This window comes from Carcharodon carcharias, chromosome 2 (assembly GCF_017639515.1).
Source record: "Carcharodon carcharias isolate sCarCar2 chromosome 2, sCarCar2.pri, whole genome shotgun sequence".
Taxonomy (NCBI): Eukaryota; Metazoa; Chordata; class Chondrichthyes; order Lamniformes; family Lamnidae; genus Carcharodon; species Carcharodon carcharias.
The window spans coordinates 85,048,854-85,070,596 of NC_054468.1; the positions used below are offsets into that span (position 1 = coordinate 85,048,854).

The 21,743-nt window shown below is 44.1% G+C and overlaps 1 protein-coding gene across 1 annotated transcript in view; it reads left to right on the forward strand.

The window, feature by feature from the left end:
• Window positions 1-21,743, forward strand: part of LOC121287722 (espin-like protein) — a 76,912-nt gene that overhangs the window by 26,882 nt on the left and 28,287 nt on the right. The window contains exons 4-5 of the mRNA XM_041205623.1: window positions 4,529-4,711; window positions 14,523-14,654. Of these exons, the coding sequence (XP_041061557.1) occupies window positions 4,529-4,711; window positions 14,523-14,654 (315 nt within the window). The remainder of the gene's footprint in view (window positions 1-4,528; window positions 4,712-14,522; window positions 14,655-21,743) is intronic.

Here is a 21,743-nt window from a genome sequence, read left to right on the forward strand (position 1 = left end):
TTTCTCTCTTCATACTTCAATTCACTCCTTAAAATCTGCCCCATCCCTCCTAATACCTCTTTCAAGAAGCGAGAGGACCCAGGGGCAGTAACCACCATCTGGAAGAGCGAAAGGCCCTGGAGACAGTAACCACGACCTGGAGGAGCAAGAGGACCTAGAGACCGGAAACCTCATCTAGAAGAGTGAGTGAAAAGAGGGCCTGGAGACTCATAGGCTCAGCTAGTTCCTTTGTTTAGACCATATAAATTCAGACATCCTCAGTGCAATTAGTACTGATTGTGTAACCTCAATGGAGTACGGGGATTTGGTGAGCTGAGGGAGTTCGGTGAGGAGGGGAGGGAGGTTATCCTTTGCTTTTTCTAACTCTTTCATCCTGTAGGAACTGGTTCTTGCTCTGATACAGGGGAAGGAGCTAGCTGTTTGGTGAGTAACTGGTAAGTGGTCAAGGTCTATTCTATTCCTATGGTTTCGAATAGTACAGGAAGTTGTGATAAGATTAATAAGTATATAAAAGAAAATAAATAATTGAATCAAGTAACTAAGTAATTAATTAAAGCACATAAATATGGCAGGACATGTCATGGCTGCGACATGTGGGAGCTCCTGGCTACTAGTCTGATCCAAGGCAAACACATCTGCAGTAAGTGCCCGCAGCTTGAGGAGCTTCGGCTCAGAGTCATTGAGCTGGAGGCTGAGCTACAGGCACTTTGTCACATCAGGGAGAGGGGAAGCAACCTGTACACTTTGTACCAGGAGGTAGTTAAATCTTCTGATTTGAAAGGTAGTCAGTGATAGGAGGGACTGTAGCAGAGGCAGGTAAGAGGACCCAAAGGGTATGATTGTCAGTCCCTGCAATTGTCCAACAGGTTTGAGGCTGTCTCAGCTTGTTTGGTTGAGAGTGGGGACTGCAGGTTGGATGAGCTGACCGACCATGGCACCATGGTTCAGAAAGCCTTTCAAGTGTCGGGGGGAGCACAAAGGAATGTAGTGGTTATAGGGGATAGTATAGTAAGAGGGATTGACACTGTTCTCTGTAGCAAAGAGCAAGAGTCCAGACAGCTGTGTTGCTTGCCCGATACCAGGATTCGGGACATCTGCTCAGAGCTGGAGGGGTACTTGCAGCAGGAAGGGGACAATCCAGTGGTCATGGCTCATGTAGGCACCAAAAACATAATCAGGACAAGGAAGGAGGCTCTGCATAGTCAGTATGTGGAGCTAGACACCAACTTAAGAAGCAGAACCTCAAAGGTCATAACTTCTGGACTACTACCTGAGCCACGTGCAAATTGCCATAGGACAAATAAGATTGGAGAAATGAATGTGTGGTTCAAAGACTGGTGTGGGAGAAGTGGGTTCTGGTTTGTGAGGCACTGGCACCAGTTTGGGGAAAGTGGGATCTGTACTGTTAGGTTGGTCTACACCTGAACCATGCTGGGCCTGGTGTCCTCGCGAGCTATGTAACTGGGGAGGGCTTTGAACTGAATAGTGGGGGCGAGGGATCAAATTTGGGAAGCTGTGGTAAACCAAAGAGTAGAGACAAGGCAAGAGAGAAAGAGAAATGAAAAACAGACTATGACAAGGAGGGACAGAGAGTACAAATCTAAGAGTAAATCCGCAGGCTAGATGCTACAAAAATAATAAAAGGACAAAACTAAATGCTCTGTATCTAAATGCATTTAGCATTCAAAGCAAAACAAATGAATTGATAGCACAAATAATAATAAATAAGCACAATTTGATAGGGATTACAGAGACATGGATACAGGATGACATAGATTTGGACCTGAATATTGAAGGGTATGTGACATTTAGGAGGGACAGGAAGTGAGGAAAAAGTCGAGGGGTAGCTCTGTTAATTAATGATGGTATTAGCACATTTGAGAGGGATGACCTAAGTTCAGGAAATCCGGATGTAGAAGCGATTCGTGTTGAAATGAGAAATGATAAAGGCAAGAAGTCACTTGTGGGAGTGGTGTACAGGCTCCCTATTGTAACAACACAATAGGGCATAGTATAAAAGAAGAGATAATGGGAGTTTGTTAGAGAGATACAGCAATAATAATGGGGGATTTAATCTACATATGGACTGGAAAAATCAGATGGGCAAATGTAGCACAGATGAGGAGTTCATAGAATGTTTTCGGGATCGTTTCTTAGAACAGCACGTTCTGGAGCCAAGTAGAGAGCAGATTATACTAGACCTGGTATTGAGCAACGAGATAGGATTAATTGATAAATTCATAGTGAAGGCACTCCCTAGGTCACAGCAATCATAATAGGATTGCATTTTACATTCATTATGAGGGAGAAATGAGTGCATCTAAGACTAGTATCTTAAACTTAAATAAGGGCATGAAAGCAGAGCTAGCTAAAGTGAACAGGCAAATGAGGTTAATAGAAGTTCAGTGACAGGCATTTAAAGGGACTTCAGAATACACAGAATAGATGCATTCCAATGAGAAAGAAAAATTCCAAGGCAGGGCTCACCATCTGTGGTTAACTTAAAGCATATAATTATGCAAAGATGGGTGGCAAGTCAGAAGATTGGAAAGAATATAAACAACAGCAAATAATGACAAAGAAAATTAATAAGGGGGGAAATTAGAGTAGGAGTTAACAAGGTGGGCATTGGTTCTATGGAGAGTGTGTCTGGGGAATTGATAATGGAAAGTAGGGAGATGGTAGATGAGTTAAACAGGTATTTTGCTTCGGTCTTCACTATAGAGGACACAATTAACATCCCAGAAATAAATCAGGAAATGGAAGGGAGGAAGGAACTCGGGAAAATTACAATCAACAGACAAGTGGGATTGAGCAAATTGTTGGGGCTGACAAATTCCCAGATCTGGATGGACTTCGCCCTGAGGTCTTGAAAGAAGTGGCTAGTGAGATAGTTGATGCACTGGTTTTAATTTTCCAAAATACCCTAGATACAAGGAAGCAAATGTAACTCCTTTATTCAAAAAGGGAGGCAGAAAGCAGGAAATTACAGGCCAGTTAGCCTAACATCTGTCATTGGGCAAATGTTAGAAGCTATTAAAGATGTTATAGCAGGGCACTTAAAAAAATTCAAGGCAATTAGGCAGGGTCAACATGGGCTTGTGAAAGGGAAATCATGTTTTACCAATTTATTGGAGTATTTTGAAGGAGCCAGATGTGCTGTGGATAAAGGGGAACTGGTGGATGTATTGTACTTGGATTTCCAAAAGGCATTTGATAAAGTACCACATCAATTATTATTGTGGAAAATAAAAGCTCATGGTATAGTGGGTAACATATTGACATGGATAAAAGATTGGCTGGCTAACAGGAAGCAGAGAGTCTTTTTCTGGTTGGTAGGATGTGATGAGTTGTGTGCCACATGGATCAGTGCTGGGGCCTCAACTTTTTACAATTTATATAAATGACTTGGATGAAGGGATGGATGGGATGGTTGCTAAAGTTGCTGATGACACAACAATAGTTAGGAAAGTAAATTATGAAGAGGACATAAGGAGGCTACAAAGGTTCATAGAGAGGTTAAGTGAGTGGGCAAAGATCTGGCAAATGGAGTATAGTGTGGGTAAATGTGAAATTGTCCATTTTGGCAGGAAGAATAAAAAAGAAGCTTATTATTTAAATGGTGAGAGATTGCAGAGCCCTGAGATTCAGGGGGATGTGGGTCCTAGAGCGTGAATCACAAAAGGTTAGTGTGCAGGTACAGCAGGTAATTAGGAAAGCTAACAGAATGTTATCATTTATTGTGGGGGATTTCAAAAATAGGGAGGTTATGCTTCTGTTGTACAGAGCACTGCTGAGACCACATCTGTACAGTACTGGACTCCCTATTTAAGGAAGGATGTAAATGCATTAGAAGCAGTTCAGAGAAGGTTTACGAGATTAATATCAGGAATGGGCAGGTTGTCTTATGAGGAAAGATTGGACAGGTGAGGCTTGTACCCGCTGGAGTTTAGAAGAGTAAGAGGCTACTTGATTGAAACCGTTAAGTTCCTGAGGGGTATTGACAGGGTGGATGTGGAGAGGATGTTTCCTCTTGTGGGAGAATCTAGAACTGGGGGTCATAATTTAAAAATAAGGGGTCGCTCATTTAAGATAGAGATGAGGAGACATTTTTTCTCTCAGAGGGTTGTGAGCCTTTGGACCTCTCTTCCTCAAAAGGCGTTGGAAGCAGAGTCTTTGAATATTTTTAAGGCAGAGCTAGATAGGTTCTTGATAAACAAGGGGATGAAAGGTTATCGGGGGTGGGCAGGAATGTGGGGCTGAGGCTACAAGAAGATCAACAACAGTCTTATTGAATGGCAGACCAGGCTCGAGGGGCTGAGTGGCCTACTCCTGCTCCTAATTTGTATGGTCTGGAAGTTCTTTACTTGGCTCAAGTCAAACTTCATCTGATTACGCTCCTTTGAAATAGCTTGGAATATTTTACAGTGTTAAAGATGTGTAGAAGTAGAAGCTTTTGTTTTACCTCTGTTGTAATCAATCTTCCTGGAGCAATATTTGTTCTTTTCTTTTCCTATGTGTGATGCAGAGGTCATTCACAGACATAGACGTGTCCGCACAGGACAATGAGGGAGCAACTGCAATGCACTTTGCTGCCAGCGGAGGGCATGCTGAGACCTTGGACAAATTAATAAGGATGGGGGTAAGGATTCTGAAAGACCACTGGGGTGGAACCCCCCTCCACGATGCTGCTGAGAATGGCGAGCTGGAGGTGAGTATTCAGTCAGACTAACAACCTTGAGGTAATTGGGAAATTGTTGTCGTTCCACTCTCCAGTGTAGGGGTCTGCAACCCATGACTCCAGAGCCAAATGCAGCTATTGAACTTCTCAGTTGAGACTTACAGGCTTTTTCCAGTTGGATCACATTTTAACATGAGAAAAGCTTAAAAAATAATCAAGAAAACTTAGAGCCATGTTCGGATTGTGGAGATAAAAGACCCAATCATTAAACTTTATAGTTTCAAGTAATTATTTTAACAAAAAATAACACTTGTACTCTAAATTAACCTATTGAAGTGGTATAACTACATCATGGTTATAAATGATGCCTTTGAGGAATAGGTTTTATGGTTGCGGCCATTATTGTTTCGAATATATCTGAGATTATAAGTTATTTTGCGCAATTAGAAGCTCTTTTAATCATTCTTTGTTCTTTCGTGGGATGTGAGCGTCGCTGGCAAGGCCAGCATTTGTTGCCCATCCCTAATTGCCCTTGAGCTGAGTGGCTTACTAGGGCATTTCAGAGGGCAGTTAAGAGCCAACCACATTGAAACCTTTTTTTAACATTGGAGTTACATGTAGGCCAGACCAGGTAAGGATGGCAGATTTCCTTCCCTGAAGTACATTAGTGAAGCAGATTTTTTACAAAAATCAGTAATGGCTTCATAGTCATCATTGCTGAGATTAGCTTTTTAATTTGAATTCCACCAGCTACCATGGTGGGATTTGAACCTATGCCCCCAGAGTGTTAATCTAGTCTGCTGGATTGCTAATCAAGTGGTATTGCCACAATGCCACTGTCTCATAAGAATTAATAACTGAAAAAATAGTCTCAATTTTATGCATCCTAAGTTAAAGTGAAAAGTTATAGTTTAAAAAATCAGAAAAACATGATAATTCAGAGTTAAGTCTATTTTAATTCTTGTTTTTTCTATTAATATATAAATTCAATGTATTTTCTTCATTATGCATATAAATTATGCATTCTACCGTAGACACTTGGCAATCTGCTAGGTATTTGGTTTAGAAATGCCAAGCTTTTTAGCTTGTGACTCCCAATAGTTTTTATTTTAGGCATTTTTAAAAAAGGCTCTGCTGGTTAAAATAAGGTTGCTGACCCCTGTCCAGGTGCTAATAAAGAAGAAATTTTACAGATAAAAAGTGCTTGAAAAGAACATTTGTTTTAAGAAGGAAAAAGAGTTTGTTGAGACAATTTTCCAATCTGATGCTAAAGTATCCTTAATATGTTATGGGAATGAGAGAGCAGCAGCTATCCAGTGGGCGGGAGGAGAATATGAAGAGAAGATTTATCCTTAAAGCAGTTGACAGAGGGGATTAAGGACCAGGCACTAAGTTTTAAAGGAAGAGTGGGAATTATTTGAGCTGGAAAATGCAGGGGGTGGTGGGGGGTGGGGGGTGGGGGGGGTGCATGCTCTGTGCAAAAGCTAAGATGCATTGGAGGCAGAAAGGTGCACTAAATACTTTCTCACAGCTGTGACAAAGGTCCTCATTAATTGGAGGGTTGAAGGTTGGGAGAGGATCTTTAATAGAAGTGGGGAGATTCTAGGGATGACTGGTGATTTTTAACCAGGTATTCTTCACAAAAGGAGATATTTTCAAATTGTGATGGAGGAAATGAGCTCTTTTAATGAGAAGGCTTCAGGGAGGATGAGAGAAGTACATAGAAACATAGGAGCAGGATTAGGCCATTCAGCCCCTCAAGCCTGCTCCGCTATTCAATGAGATCATGACTGTCCTTCTACCTCAGTGTCACTTCCCTGCACTATCCCCGTATCCCCTAATGTCTTTAACATGTAGAAATCTATCAATTTCTGTCTAGAGCATACTGAATCACTGATTCTCCATAGATCTCTGGATTAGAAAATTCCAGAGATTTGCCACCCTCTGAGTGAAGAAATTCCTTCTCATCTCCATCCTAAAAGCTCTACCTCTTACTCTGAGCCAGGAGAAACATCCTTCTTGTATTGACCTTGTCGAGCCAAGTAAGAATTTTGCATGCTTCCATGAGATCGTCTCTCATTCTTCGAAGCTCTGGAGAACACAGACCCAATCTCCTCTATTTCTCCTCATCGGACAATCCTGCCATCCCAGGAATCAGTTTGGTGAACCTTGGTTGAACTTTCTCTGTGGCAAGTATATGTGACACAATAGATTGGGAGAAATACAAGTAGCAGGAAAGGAAGTGAAAGGCCCCTTGTCCAATAGGCTGCAGAATTTTGTAAAGAATCTTTCACATTTCAAGTCCATTTCTCTGAGATGTCTTTTAGAAAATTACATTTGAAGGAAGCCTGTCCCAATCTATGAGATGTATCATGAGCTTAGTTTATAAAAACAAAGGAGATAGACATGTTTTAAAAAACTGGAGGCCCATCACATTCCTGAATGCAGATTATAGGATCATGGTGAAGGTTATGGAAAATCTTACAAAGGAGGTGATGTGACAGATAGTCCCACCCTCTCTGGCCTGTGGAATTGTAAACCAGGACCTTAATTTTATTCATTCATGGGACATGGGCATCACAGGCAAGGCTGGCACTTAATACCCATCCTTAATTGCCCTCAAGAAGTGGGTGGTGAGCTGCTTTCTTGGATACAACTGAGTGACTTGCTCAGCCATTTCAGAGGGCAGTTAAGAGTCAACCACATTGCTGTGGGTCTGGAGTCACATGTAGGCCAGACCAGGTGAGGATGGCAGATTTCCCTAAATAATAAATGTCAACTTGATGGGTTTTTATGACAATCTTGTACTTTGATGGTCACCATCAATGTTACTATCTGTTTTAAGACCAGATTAGCTCAGATTTATTTCATTAATTGAATTTAAGTTCTCCAACTTCCATGGTGATATTTCAGCCATTGTTGCCAACTCATTAGCCAAGGCCTCTGGATCATAAGCCCAGTAATATAACCACTATGCTACCATACATTTGAACTCAAGGACCCAAACGCATCAGAGCTCATGGAAGAGAGTGAGAGGGAGGCTTATGTGTTAAAGATAGATCAAGAGAAAGCCTTTGATGGGGTCTCTCATCAATTTTATTTATGGTTTTGGGAAAAATTTTCTGGACTGGTTGAGGATCTTTTATTCAAACATTTTTAGCTGTGGTAAATGCAATGAGTTTCTATCATATTTCCAATTCAGAGGCCAGTGAGACAGGGTTATCCCCTTTCCCCATTGCTGTACACATTGGTAGCAGAACCTTTAGGTTAAATGATGTCGAAGGACAATGGGAGCAGCCAAGATTGTGGTTCCCAGTTTTGGGCTGATGTCGGTGATACACCAATCGACAAACAACAAAACCTTAACATTAAGAGATAGAGGGAAAGTTGTGGGACTAATAGAGAGTTGTATAGGCTTTCAAGAACCAGGGTAAACTACAATAAATCCCAATTTCTGAATGTGGGAAGGGTTAGTTGGGGGGCGGGGGTGTTTGGAGGAAAGCCCCTTTAAGATGCTGGTGTTTCTGTTAAATTGGCACCCGATCCACAAACATTCACTCCCTCCACCACCAACACACAGTTGCAGCATTGCGTACCATCTACAAGATGCGCTGCAGCAACTCACCAAGCCTCCTTAGACAGCACCTTCCAAACCCATGACCACTACCATCTAAAACAGTGCTGGGGAACCTCTTTCTTATCAACGGCCACTCACATATAGACAAAATCAATTGCGGACCACACACACAAAAACCAACTTAATTTAGCTTCTTTTTGGAGAGAATACAGGAACGTTCAACTCACCACTGCTTTAGTGCAATGGCTGAATTTGCTTTTCCTTAATAAGCCTTTATTATGTCTGCTGGAACTGATGATTTTGCTAATCACAATTGGCTTTTCTCTCTCTCTCTATTTCTTTCTCTCCAATTCCCACTCCTTCTGTCTATCTCTTTCTCTCCAATTCCCAATCTGTGTGTGTCTCTCTCTCCTTTCGTATTCTCTCTCTCTCGCTATCTCTTTCCCTCTCTGCCACTCTGTCTCACCCCCAAACCAATCCAAGGCAGTGACTCAATAATCCAAGGCTCTGGCCAACTCCAAGTCTGAGGCTGCACCTGGGCCTGGAGCCTGGGTCTCTTCCTCAGTCTGCAGGGGCTGAGCCCCTGTCCAGGGACACCAATGGAGCTGGAAGGGAAGAGGGGGTGAGCCACCCATGGAGCCTGCTCCCCTTCATCCCCTGCTCCGGGTTACTCCCGCTTCACCACCTGCTTGGCAGCTGGCAGCTTCCCGTCTCCGCCCTGTGCTCCTGCTCCTGGATCTCAGGCCTCGCTCTCTCCCCATAGCCTGGGCCTCTGGTGACTGCAGCCGAGGCTCAGGCATCAGAACATGGCGGCGGCTGGCTCAGATTGCAGCATGCGGGGGTGGCAGGGCCAGATTTCCACAGCTCTCGGGAGATGGGCTGGGAAGTGCGAGGCCTAAACTGGCTGAGACTTATCCGTTATATGAATATTTTTTTGAAATCTCACCACGAGATGGATGAGAGGGCAGGATCTGGCCCCTAAGCTGGGGCTTCCCCACCCCTGCTCTAGAAGGACAAGGGCCAGACATATGGGAACACCACCACCTGGAAGTTCCCCTCCAAGCCACTCACCATCCTGACTTGGAAATATATCGCCGTTCCTTCACTGTCACTGGGTCAAATTCCTGGAACTTGGTTCCTAACAGCACTGTGGGGGTACCTACACCACATGGTTCAGCGTTTCAAGAAAGCAGCTCAGTGCCATCACCTCAAGGGCAACTAGGGATGGGCAATAAATGCTGGCCCAGCCAGCGAAGCGCACATCCCATGAACGAATTCAAAAAAAATTCTGGGATGGGGGGATCACGTGGGAGACAAGAAGGGCAGGGCAAAGTGGATTAAGTAAATTAAGAACTGATGGTTAGAAATGTGAAAAAAGATTTTGGTAAAATGGGGGACAAAAGTGTTTGGAATTCCATGCAGGAGCAGCAGTGGTGCCAGCTCTCCTGCTGTCCAAGCTATGGTACTTAGTGATGGTGGAGGATATTCCTGGGTGGGTGGGAAAGTCCACTGAAAGGCCTGTCCGAGCAATTTTTGGGGAGGGAATCCAGCCTTCATAGCTTATAATGCAATCATTGGATGGAGAGATCAAAGAGAGCTCAATATCTCATATCGATTTGAAGAAAAATACCTGTAAAACCAAATGGGTGAAGAAATTTCTTTCAATTTTTGAAATGGTCGTTTTGTGCATTTTTACAATGAATTGGGTTGGTTGGACAAAGGATACTTTATAAGGAATATAATAATATGTCTTTGAAAACTATTATATATTTCCCTAAGTTTTCTCGGGGGGTTATAGAGATTTGAACCCAGTTCTTAAGAAGTGTGTAGATCATATCTAAAGGCACTGGGGATTTATTTTCATATAACTATTATTATTGAACAGATGAGTAAGTGTCGAAAGGAAGCTTTTATAAATTCTAGGATCATATGTGTGAATGATGCATTTTTCAAGGCGACTCAGCTTAGTGTTTGCCAGAGGCAGTTGTGAAGGACATGGTCTGAGAGGAGGATGAGGAGACAGGGAAGAAAGGCATGTATGAGAAATTTGTGAGGAAGGTTGGATGAAAGAAATATATGCAGGAATCTCCGGTGGAATAAAATGTATTCCTGCTTTTCCAGACTTTCAGCTGGCGAAAGTTGATGAGTTTTTCCAATTAGGGAGATTTTGATAACATCTTTGGGAAATGGAGGTTCAAGACACTTCCTGGTCAGGAGCTATGACTGAGTAAATTCCCACAGCTGGATTTGGAAAGGGGTGTCGATGAATTTTAAGTACCTGGAGATGATTGAACTGGCTTTTAAATTAGCCGAGAACTGGAAATTTATCTTGACTGTTTTGTGTCATCTGGAGCAAGGGGAGATGGCAAGCTGCCCGTTAAACAGGACACAGGGTGAGACACTGTCCCGTTTACAGTTCATATCTTAAATGATTTCAAGCATAAATTCAACACTTGTGTGTGGTTCCCTTGCTGGATGGGGGATGAAGAGAAATGGGGATACAATGGGATGGAGGCAGAAAACAGGGAACTACAGGCCAGTTAGTTTGATGTCAGTCATGGGGAATGTGTAAGAATCAATCATCAAAGAGGTTATAGATGGGTACTTAGAAAAACTCAAGGTAATCAGGAAGAGTCAGCATGGTTTTGTGAAAGGGAAATCAGGTTTAACCAATTTATTAGAGTTATTTGAAGGAGTAACATGTGTTGTGGATAAAGGGGAGCCTGTAGGCGTATGGTGCTTGGATTTCCAGAAGTCATTTGATAAAGTGCTACAGCAAAGGTTATTGTGGAAAATAAAAGCTCATGGTGTAAGGGGTAAGATGTTAGCCTGGATAGAAGATTGGTTGGCTGGCAGCAAACTCCGAGTATGCATAAATGGGTCTTTGTCTGATTGGCAGGATGTGATGAGCTGAGTCCCACAGGGGTCTTTGCTGGGGCCTCAACTTTTTACAATTTATGTCAATGACTTAGATGAGGGGAGCGATGGCATGGTAGCTAAATTTACAGATGACACAAAGATAGGTAGGAAAGTATGTTGTGAAGAAAACAAAAGGAATTTGCAGGTGGGTATAGAAAGGTTGAGTAATTGGGCAAAAATCTGCAGATGGAGTGTAAATGTGGGAAAATGTGAAATTGTTCACTTTGGCAGGAAAAATGAAAAAAGCAGAGTATTATTTAAACAGAGAACAACTGAAAAATTCTGATGTGCAGAGGGATCTAGGGGGATAATTTTTCCCATGGTTGGTGGGCTGAGCGGGAGTGGGCAGGGGCGGGCGCAGAGCCGATTGCCGCCTACGCGCCACCATTTTACGCGAGCGGGCCAACAAGCCCTGTCCAGCATAACACGCAGCCGGTAGCGCAGCGCTACCTGTGTGGGCGAGGGGAGGAGGGAGAGTCAGGGCCTGCGTTCTTTCGTGCAAGCGCACAATCTGCCTGAGACACAAAGCTGCCTCAGGGAGATTGAATAGACAATAGAAAACTTTAATAAATGATGTTAAAATTTATTTAAACATGTCCCCTCATGTGACAGTGTCACATAAGTTGGGACATGTTTGTAAAGGTGGGGAAATTATTTTATTGATTTTATAAAAGCTTCAGGAAACCTCATCCCACCCGTGGATGAGGTTTCCTGGAAAACGTGAAGGCTGCTTGGGCTTTTCACCTGCCTGCCAACCTTAAGGTTGGACGGGCAGCGTTCTTAAATTATTTAATCACATTCTTAATGGCATTAATAGGCTGTTGACATTTTGGCGGGCACACAACGAAATATCGAGATGGCGTGCGATAACATTGGGACACACGTCCAACGTCATCGCGCGTCATTTTACGCACCGGCGTGTTGGGCCTGTCCCTGCACGCTGACCGGAAGATTATGCCCTAGGTGTTTGAGTGCACGCCTGACCCAAACGGGAGTAAAATAGTGCGTGATGACGCCAGGCGAGCGTCCCGACATCATCGCACACTCACGCGATATTTCAGCTGGTGGGCGCATGCGGGAACCAGCAGTGTGCCCACTGACAATTAAGAGGGCTGTTAAACCCACTAATTAATTAATCTAACTGAGTTTTTCCCTGTCCTTCCAACTTTACAGTTGCCGGGCGGGCGAATAGGCCAAGTAGCCTTTGCATTTTTTGTGAAACCTCATCCACAGGCGGGCTGAGGTTTCGACCAGTGATTTAAAAAAAAATTAAAACTTTTAAAGCTCATTTTTAACATGTCCCTGGGGACATGTTTTCCTTAGTTTTCAATTCTTTATTTTTAAAATCTTAAAAATCTTCACACCCTGAAGCAGCTCTGTGCCTTCAGGGAGCTTTCACTGAGTGCACCCGCATGCATGCACTGACTTCGCACTCACCCTTCCCCCATCCCACCCAGACAGCACTGAGCATTTCAGCTCACGATTCATGCTGGCTGCCCGTTACTTGGCCAGCCGTTACTTGGCCAGCCGTTACTTGGCCAGCCGTTACTTGGCCAGCCGTTACTTGGCCAGCCGTTACTTGGCCAGCCGTTAATTGGCCAGCTGTTAATTGGCCAGCCGTTAATTGGCCAGCCAGCGTGAAATGGCGGTTGGGGCCCAGTCGCAGCCACTCCCAGGCCCACCTGCCCGACGAGGTAAAAATCCTGCCCAATAACTTTGCCGTAGTTATCTTGTTAGTTGTAAACATCCTTTGAAAATCAAACAACCCCTTCACTTATCTAAAAATGCAAATTTATCGCACCTTATCCTCATCCTTACTTGTCTATCTCCATTTCAAAAGTTTGCTTTACACCTAACTCTTCTGATAATTTCAGCCTTGCAGTCTATCTGGCTCTAACTCAATTAAATCAGTCACACAGACAGAACCATCTACACTCACAGCCATAAGCCTACAATAATGCTATGAAAAAAATTATAGTTTTGTAACAAATGCCAGCCTTTATTATGAGAGAAGTTGAACATAGAAGTAAGGATGTTATGCTTCAATTACACATGGCATTGTTGAGACTGCATCTTGACTCCTGTGTGCAGTTTTGCTCTCCTTATTTAAGGAAGGATATAAATGTGTTGGAGGCGGTTCAGGGGAGGTTTACTAGATTAATACCCGGAATGAGTGGGTTGTCTTATGAAGACTGGGCTTGCTTCCACTGGAGTTTAGAAGATTGAGGGGTGACTTGAAGTATATAAGATCCTGAATGGTGTTGACAAGGTGGACTTGACAAGGATGTTTCTTCTTGTGGGTGAGTCCAGATCTGGGGGCCGCTGTTTTAAAATTAGGGGTCGCCCTTAAAGGACAGAGATGAGGAGAATTTTTTTCTCTCGGGGTTATGCGACTTTGGAACTCTCTACCTCAGAAGGTGGTGGAGGCAGGGTCATTGAATATTTTTAAGGCAGAGGTAGATAGATTCTTGTTGGGGAAGGGAATCAAAGGTTACCTGGGGTAGATGGGAATGTGGAACTTGAAACACAAACAGATCAGCTGTGATCTTATTGAATGGTGGAGCAGACTCGAGGGACCGAATGGCCTACTTCTGCTGCTATTTCGTATGTTCGTATGCAATAACAATGATGTACATTATAACAGAATAATAATGATGTAGTTAAAGTCTATAATTTTACTTTCTGCAGTTAGGAACTGGTTAAGATATGATTGTGTGGTATAAAGGAATGGTCACTATGTTGTAAATGTATTTAATGTTGAATAAATACAAAAACACTTCAAAAATTATTAAACTAGCAACTAGAGATTGAGAGTTCAAATCTGGTAAACTGTCAGCCATTTAGGTCTGAGATGAGCAGAAATTTCTTCATTCAGGTGGTTGTGAATTTTTGAAATTCTCATTGAATATATTCAAGTCAGAGACCAATAGCTTTCGGGGCACTAAAGGAATTGAGGGATGTGACAGGAAAGTGGTGTTGATGCAGAAGGTCAGAAATGAGCTCATTCAATGCCAGAGCAGGTTCTTCTGTTCTTACCACTCACTGTTATGTTATGTAATGCTCATGACTAGGGGAGGGAGAGACAGCTGCATTGGGGAGGCTGATGCAGATCTACCAGTGAAGGGAGAGACAGATGTAATAGCAGAGGGTGAGACAGGAGCACTAGGGAGGTTCTGAGAACTCTGAGGAGGAGCTGGCTGCTATGTCAGGAGAACATTAAACTTGCGCCCAATGGGCCTACCAGTTAAGCCAAGGATGGAAACTGAAGAATAATGTAGAGTTGGTTGCTAATCGGGTGTCATGGCCTTCCTCTATCCACCCCCATCACACTCTTCTGAATTTCAGTGTTGCCAGATCCTCGTCATGAATCGTGTGGACCCCACCGTTCGAGATGACGATGGCTATACTGCCGCAGAGCTGGCAGACTACAATGGAAATGTGGAGTGTGCCAAGTACTTGAGGCATATTGAGGAAATGGTAAGGAACATCCAGATATTTGATCTAATGAGCACAAGTGTAGACTGCATTTAAAATAGCCTCCAGCACTGGAGGACCTGTGTCTGTCCTTCCTGGATTGAAGCTATTGGAGCTAATTGCCAAGGATGTTGCAGTGACACAGGGCAGAAGGGCACACTTTCAATTCTTGGGGCAAGTGTTCATACATTAGACTTGGTGCCCTGAATTAAAGCAAGCAGGATACTGTTCCTGATCATTACCCAGTGACTCAGCTGGTTGTGGAGAGTACTTTGGGGACAGTGTCGATGACCAGTGGGAATGTCGGGATGTACTACGATGGCTACTCATTCAATCAGTGTCGGAGTGAATTTGCTTTGTGGTGCCACTGTTGCTTCTTGGGATTGGATGGATGGAGCAAGTACACTGATCAGGATGGCTGGCGGTGTTGGTCTTTATTTTTTTGAAAAACCCAAGTGAAGCATCGCCAATGTACAACAACACCCATATTTATATAGCATCTTTTAAGTAGTAAAATATTTCAAATCACTGTTTTAAAATTAGGGGTCACCATTTTAGGACAGAGATGAGGAGAATATTTTTCTCTCAGAAGGTTGTGTGACTTTGGAACTCTGCCTCAGAAGGCAGTGGAGGCGGGTCACTGAATATTTTAAAGACTGAGTTAGATAGATTCTTGTTAGGCAAGGGAATCAAAGATCATCGGGAATAGGTGGGAATGTGGAATTCGAAACACAAACTGACTTTATTGAATGGCAGAGCAGGCTTGAGGGGCTGAATGGCCTACTTCTGCTCCTATTTCTTATGTACATACATAAGTTACATAACTGAAGCAGTATCAGAAAAATCTTGACACCAATCCACCTTAAGGTACAATTCTCAAGGGTGGTGCAGGAACAACAAGAGCTGGGAGTGGGGGTGGGGGATGTACATATACAGATCCTTGAAGGTGGTAGGACAACTTGAGAAGGCTTTGAAGAAGGCATATAGGTTTAAGAAGCATAAAAGCTAAGAAGTTATGCTAAACCTTTATGAAACACTGGTTAGGCCTCAGCTCAAACATTGTGGCCAATTCTAGGTGCCAGCTTTTAGATAGATGTCAAAGCCTTAGCAAGAATGTTCTGTTTAGAACAAGGATAGTGGTGTTCAAGGTCATGAAGCATTTAATAGAGTAGATATGGAAAAACTGAATTTCCAGTTGGCAGAAGGATCAGGAAAAGATTTAAAGTGATAGGTGAAACAACTAGAGGCAACATGAGGAGAAATGTTTTCATGCAACAAGTTGTTATGATTGTAAATATGCTGCCTGAAAGGGCAGTGGAAGCAGATTCAATAATAACTTTCAAAAGCGAATTGGATAAATACTTGAGGTGAAAACATTTACAATGCTGGGTCAAAGATCAAGAGGTTGGGACTAATTGGATAGTTCTTTCAAAGAGCTAGCACAGGCTGAATGACCTCCGGTGCTGTATAACTCTATAAGTAGGTATTAGGGCTAAATGTTTGGTCAAAGAGGTAAGCTTTAATGAGTGTCTTAAAGGAGGACAAAGATTTGGAGAGATGGCAAGGGTTACAGAGGAAATATTGCATCTTAAGGTCCAGTCAGCTAAAAGCCCAGCCATCAATGTCTGGCCAAGGAAGGGAGTAGGGGGTGCACAAGAGGCCAGGGCTGGAGGATCACAGAGTGCTTGGAGGGTCATAGGGCTGGAGGAAATGGAGGAGAGAAGATGAGGTAAAGCAAGCAGTGATCAAGATGAAGACATGGAATATCATTTCATAAATTAGTAGTATCTGTGAGTGGTGGTGGTATGGGTAGGAGCAAGGGTGACTGGTCCAGGAGTCTAGATTCTGAATAACTTTGCATGGCAGAAGTACAGTAGGCTGACATAGTGCAGGGTGCTCGAGCTCCCGTTGAAGCATGAAGCAATAAATTAATAATGGAAGTAAGTGGATGAGTTCTAACTGTGACAAGCCACGGAAGAGCAGCTATATTTCATGCTCCTCACAGGCATAGATGAAGAGAATGTTGTGTTCAGTCAACATTTTTCATGTTCTCCACTTCATACCATCATTTGATCTGTATATCCTCCTTGTTAATATTTTATTAACATCTCCTTTGGTAAATATATTTCTTGTTGACCTGTTGAATAGGAAGAACATCTTCAGTTTTGTTCACTGGTCCCATGTTTGCCTTACCTCATCTCAGGGAAGGGCAAAAGGGGCCAATTTTCCTCTGGGGTAGCACTGGCTCCCTTACATGACTGCAGTGGGATGAGTTGATAACCAAGTTGGGAACCTGTTCTCCTGGCACCCTGCCCCCTGCAGCGCCTCTATGATTTCCTGTTACAAATGATGTTGTGTGTTAAGTATGTCTGACCAAATACAGGTGGTTATTGGGTACATAGGAACATGAGACCATTCAGCCCCTCGAGCCTGTTCCGCTGTTCAGTTAGACCATGGTGATCTGTATCTTAACTCTATCTACCAGACCCACATCCCTTAATACCCATTATCTAACAAAAATCTATCAATCTCTGTTTCGAAATTTTCAATTGATCTGCAGCATGAAAAGCTTTTTGTATGAAGACTTGCTTCCTGACATCCCCCTGGACAGCTTAGATCTAATTTTAAGGTTATGTTCCTCTTCTTCAGGCTGACATTGTCTTCCTCCATTTTCTGACAGGTTTCCTCTTTACCTGCTCCATTCCTCAACCCTTCTGGCTGCTCATCCCACTGCCCGCAGCTCTGTAGTTCTCCCGAGTCCCAAAAACCTACATTATCAATTTTGGAATTTAATCACTGACCCTACGAACTGTGAAAAACACCCAATAGCGTCATTCCAGATCCTATCTTTCTAAATTGGGCTGAGATTTGGGATTGTGTAACGCAAGGTTGAAGTACAGTCTCTGCTGGGACAGTAAAATGAAAGGATGGATTGAGAATATCACACAAGGAATGTAACACATCCTAAGGTGTTCAGGCTTCACTGGACTTTTCCTTAAATTGGGATTGGCGTCAATTGACCAAATAAGCCTGGTGACCGAGCCAGAGCCGGGTTTTGGTCTGGGTTAAGTTTTTAATTGAAGAAATTGATTGCTGGAGCCAAATTCTGTTTCTTGCCCCTCCCTCAGAAATACTGGCCAGATATTATGGGCTGGATTTTCCTTCACTGTTTGGGTCAGGAGAGGCGTCACCACCTTGCTCCCCCCTGACCTCAAGCCCTTTGACCCTCACACCTGCCCCCGCCATGAACCATTGATCTTCTAACTCCAAAGTTGAAGTCTTTGGAGCTCCACATTTCTCTACAGTGGGGCACCCTCCTCTCCCATCTCTACGGTGTGGCTCCCATGTTGCCTGACTGAAATTTCTGTCTGGGTAACAGACAGACTCCCACTTGCTGGGAGGAATCGTGTCAGAAGCCCACCAGGACTGTTTAATGAACTGAGAAACTAGGCTGGCATTTCAGCAGGTTTGGGGTTGTGGATGGGAGTCCCCTCATAGGGCAGGAAGAGACAAACTCAGCCCATTCTGGTTCATTTGGATCAAAATAGTTTGTCACCTGTGAGTGACCATGGTTTTTAACCCCAAATATGACAGACCAGAAAGAAAAAAGCCAACATCAAAATACGTCGTGGACAAAAAAAATACTTCATTTGAAAGGGAATTGAATAAATATTTGAAACTGAAGGATGTAAAATAGGAAAGGGTAGGGAATTGGTATTAGAGGAGGAAGCTCCAATTATTTTTTATTCATTCATGGGATGTGGGCGTCGCTGGCTGGGCCAGCATTTATTGCCCATCCCTATTTTGCCCTTGAGAAGGCGCTGGTGAGCTGCAGTCCATGTAGTGTAGGCACACTCACAGTGCTGTTAGGAAGGGGATTCCAGGGGCATGATTTTGCCCTTGGTGGTGGTGCTTGGCGTGGGTGGGCGGGGGCGATCGGGAAGCCGACTGCTGCCCATGATCGGCTTCACACCGGGATTTCAAGCGGACGGGCCAATTAAGGGCTGCCCTGTGTGGATCACGAGCAGCAGCGCTGATTGCTGCCTTTGCGGGCGGGGGAGGAGGGAGAGCTGGGCTTAGCATGCACTTTGCGCATTCGCGAGAAAGAGCAATTCAATCTCCCTGAAGCACGTGGATGAGGTTTACTAAAAAATGTAAAGGCCGCTTGGCCTTTTCACCTGTCTGCCAACCGTTAGGTTGAACGAGCAGTGTAACTTTGAATTTAATTAGATTGTTAATGGCCTTAATAGGCCTTTTAATTATCGGCGGGTGTGCAGCTGACTCCGGCATGCGCCTGCCGACTGAAATATCGTGAAACTGCGCGATGACATCGGGACGCATGACCGACATCATCACGTGTCATTTTACATTCGGGTATTTTGGATGCACGCTCGCATGCTGAGTGTAATATTCTGCCCCAGGATTTTGACCCAGCGACACTGAAGGAACGGCGATATATTTCCAGGTCAGGATGGTGGTGACTTGGAGGGGAACTTCCAGGTGGTGGTGTTCCCCTGTGCCTGCTGCCCTTGTCTTTTTAGATGGTAGTGGTCGTGGGTTTGGAAGGTGCTGTTTAAGGAGGCTTGGTGAATTCCTGCAGTGCTAACACTGACACAGGCACAGTGTGCAGACTGTCATTCTGTCATTCCTGTGATAATCGCTGAGCACATGAGACCGTGGAAGGTGTCGGTCAAAATCATAACTCGAGGGATTAAACATAAGGCTCAGGAGGTGATGATTAGTCAGTGCAAAGCACTGGCCTGCATTTGAGATACCTCTTGAAGCAATGCTGTGGTTAATGCAGAGGTGGATGGGATATTAACTCCTAGCCCCGAGATCAGTGCCTTAATTCGGAGCAAACTGGAGACAAGAAAATGGAATGAAGAAAGGTTTTGATTACAAACCCTTGATAGCTGTGAATGAAGGCGCCTGGCTATTGTAAGTGTGTGCTGCTATGTGAGTTATCCACTTACCTCCTCAGGCATTCCATGTTGTGTGAGCTGTGTTTTCAATTGATATGAGATCACCAGACTTCAGTTTCAGGGTAGTTCATCTCAATATATCTTTACTTTCCTTTATTGCTTTTGTCAGGGAAGGGATCAGTGGAGTGAAATTGTTTGAGTTGGTTCAATATTCACGACACTTGACACGAAGGGTTAGGTGGAATTTACTCAGTGTCTTTGTATAACAAGAACTAAAGTAACACAGTCCTAGTGACGAGACAAAGCAAAAAGATAATAGTTCACACAGAGTGAAGGGTACACGAGCAGACACTAAGATATGCAGGAGCCATACAGTACTAGATGGAGTAAATCATTCCTTTTTACCCGTTATGTATTATGTATCTTCTTAGGCAGTCCCTCGGGACCGAGGATTACATTCTTCCACTCTGGGATTGATGACTAAAAAGTCCAATGCTGGATCCGCACACTCTGCCACAGGTGGGGCAGGTAGTGTTTGATGGGGTGGGTGGGCGGGAAGCTCAGATTTTGGTACTCTCCTTCTACTGTTTGTGCTTGGTTCCCAGCTGGGCTTGTAAAAATTGGCACCTTCGCAGACCTTTCTTCTCCAGTTTGGGTAGTCTCGAGCAAGAGATTCCTACAGATTTGTGGGGATGTTGCATTTTTTCAGGGAGGCTTTGAGGACATCCATGAAATGTTTCGTCTGCTCTCCTAGTAACTGCTTGCCATAACAAAGCTCGGAGTAGGGAGTTTGTTTTGGGAGCCATGTGTCAGGCTTGAGGACAATGTGGCCTGCCCAACATGGCTGATTAACCATAGCCGGTGCCTCAATAATGGGGATATTGGCCTGAGAGAGGACACTGATATTGGAGACCCTATCCTGCCATTGAATTTGCAGGATTTTGCAGAGGCATCACTGATGATACTGGGATTTAAGGTGTCTGCTGAATGTTGTCCACGTCTCTGACTCTTACAGGATGGCAGGTAACACTGCAGTCCAGTCGACCGTGAGCATGCTGCCGCGTTTGAGGTCTTTGTCAGCAAGCACTCTGTTCCTCAGCTGAAGGTTGAGCTGGCACACTGGAGGCCATGTTGAGTTTCTTTATCGACTTCTGCCCTTGCTGAGAGGAGGCCCCTAGGTATAAGGAATGATCAACGTTGTCCAACAGTTCGCCATGGATCTTGATAGTCGGGAGGCAGTGTCACACAGTGGGAGCAGGCGGTAGGGACCTTTGTAGTCCTGATGTTTATCTTAAGACCCTTTCTTTCAAACACCTCCGTAAATGCATCAACGATAGTTTGGATGTCGGCCTCTGAGTGTGCACATACACAAGCGTCATCCGTGTGCTGCAGCTCGATGACAGAGGTTGGAGTGAACTTGGTTTTGGACTGGAGGCAGCGTACGTTGAATAGTTACCCGCTCATCCTGCAGAGTTGCTCCACACTGGCAGGGAGATGGGGAGGAGTAGTATGGTGAGGAAGACGGAAAAGAGCGTTGGTGCGATGACATACCTTGCTTGACCCCAGATGGCAGTCGTACTAGGTCTCTGGCAGATCCGATGGTAAGGATCATGGCTTGCGCGTCATCATACAGCAGGCGGAGGATGGTGATGAATTTCTGCGGGCAGCTAAATTTGAGGAGGATGCTCCACAGTCCTTCCCAGTTGATAGAGTCAAAGTCCTTTGTGAGTTCAAAGAAGGCAATTAATAGGGTTGCTGCTCGCTGCATTTTTCTTGGACTTGTCTCGCTGTCCTCTGTGCTTCTCGATGGATGGAATCCACATTGTGAGTCTGGTAGGAGCTCTTGAGCCACAGGGAGAAGGTGATTGAGAAGGACTCTTGCAATGACCATCACTGTGGTAGACAGCAGAGATACCCCTCTATAGTTACCGCAGTCAGTTTTGTCTCCTTGTTTTGACGACGGTTACAATTACAGAGTCTTGAAGATCCCCTGGCATGCTCTCCTCCTTTTAGATGAAGGAGATGAGGTCACATATTCATGCCGAGAGTACTTCTCTGCCATATTTTATTATTTTGGTGGGGATTCCGTCTGCGCTGGCAGCCTTGTTGGTTCTTAGCTGTTGAATGGCCTTTCCAGCTTCATGTTGGGCTGGGATTGTGCTGAGGTGGT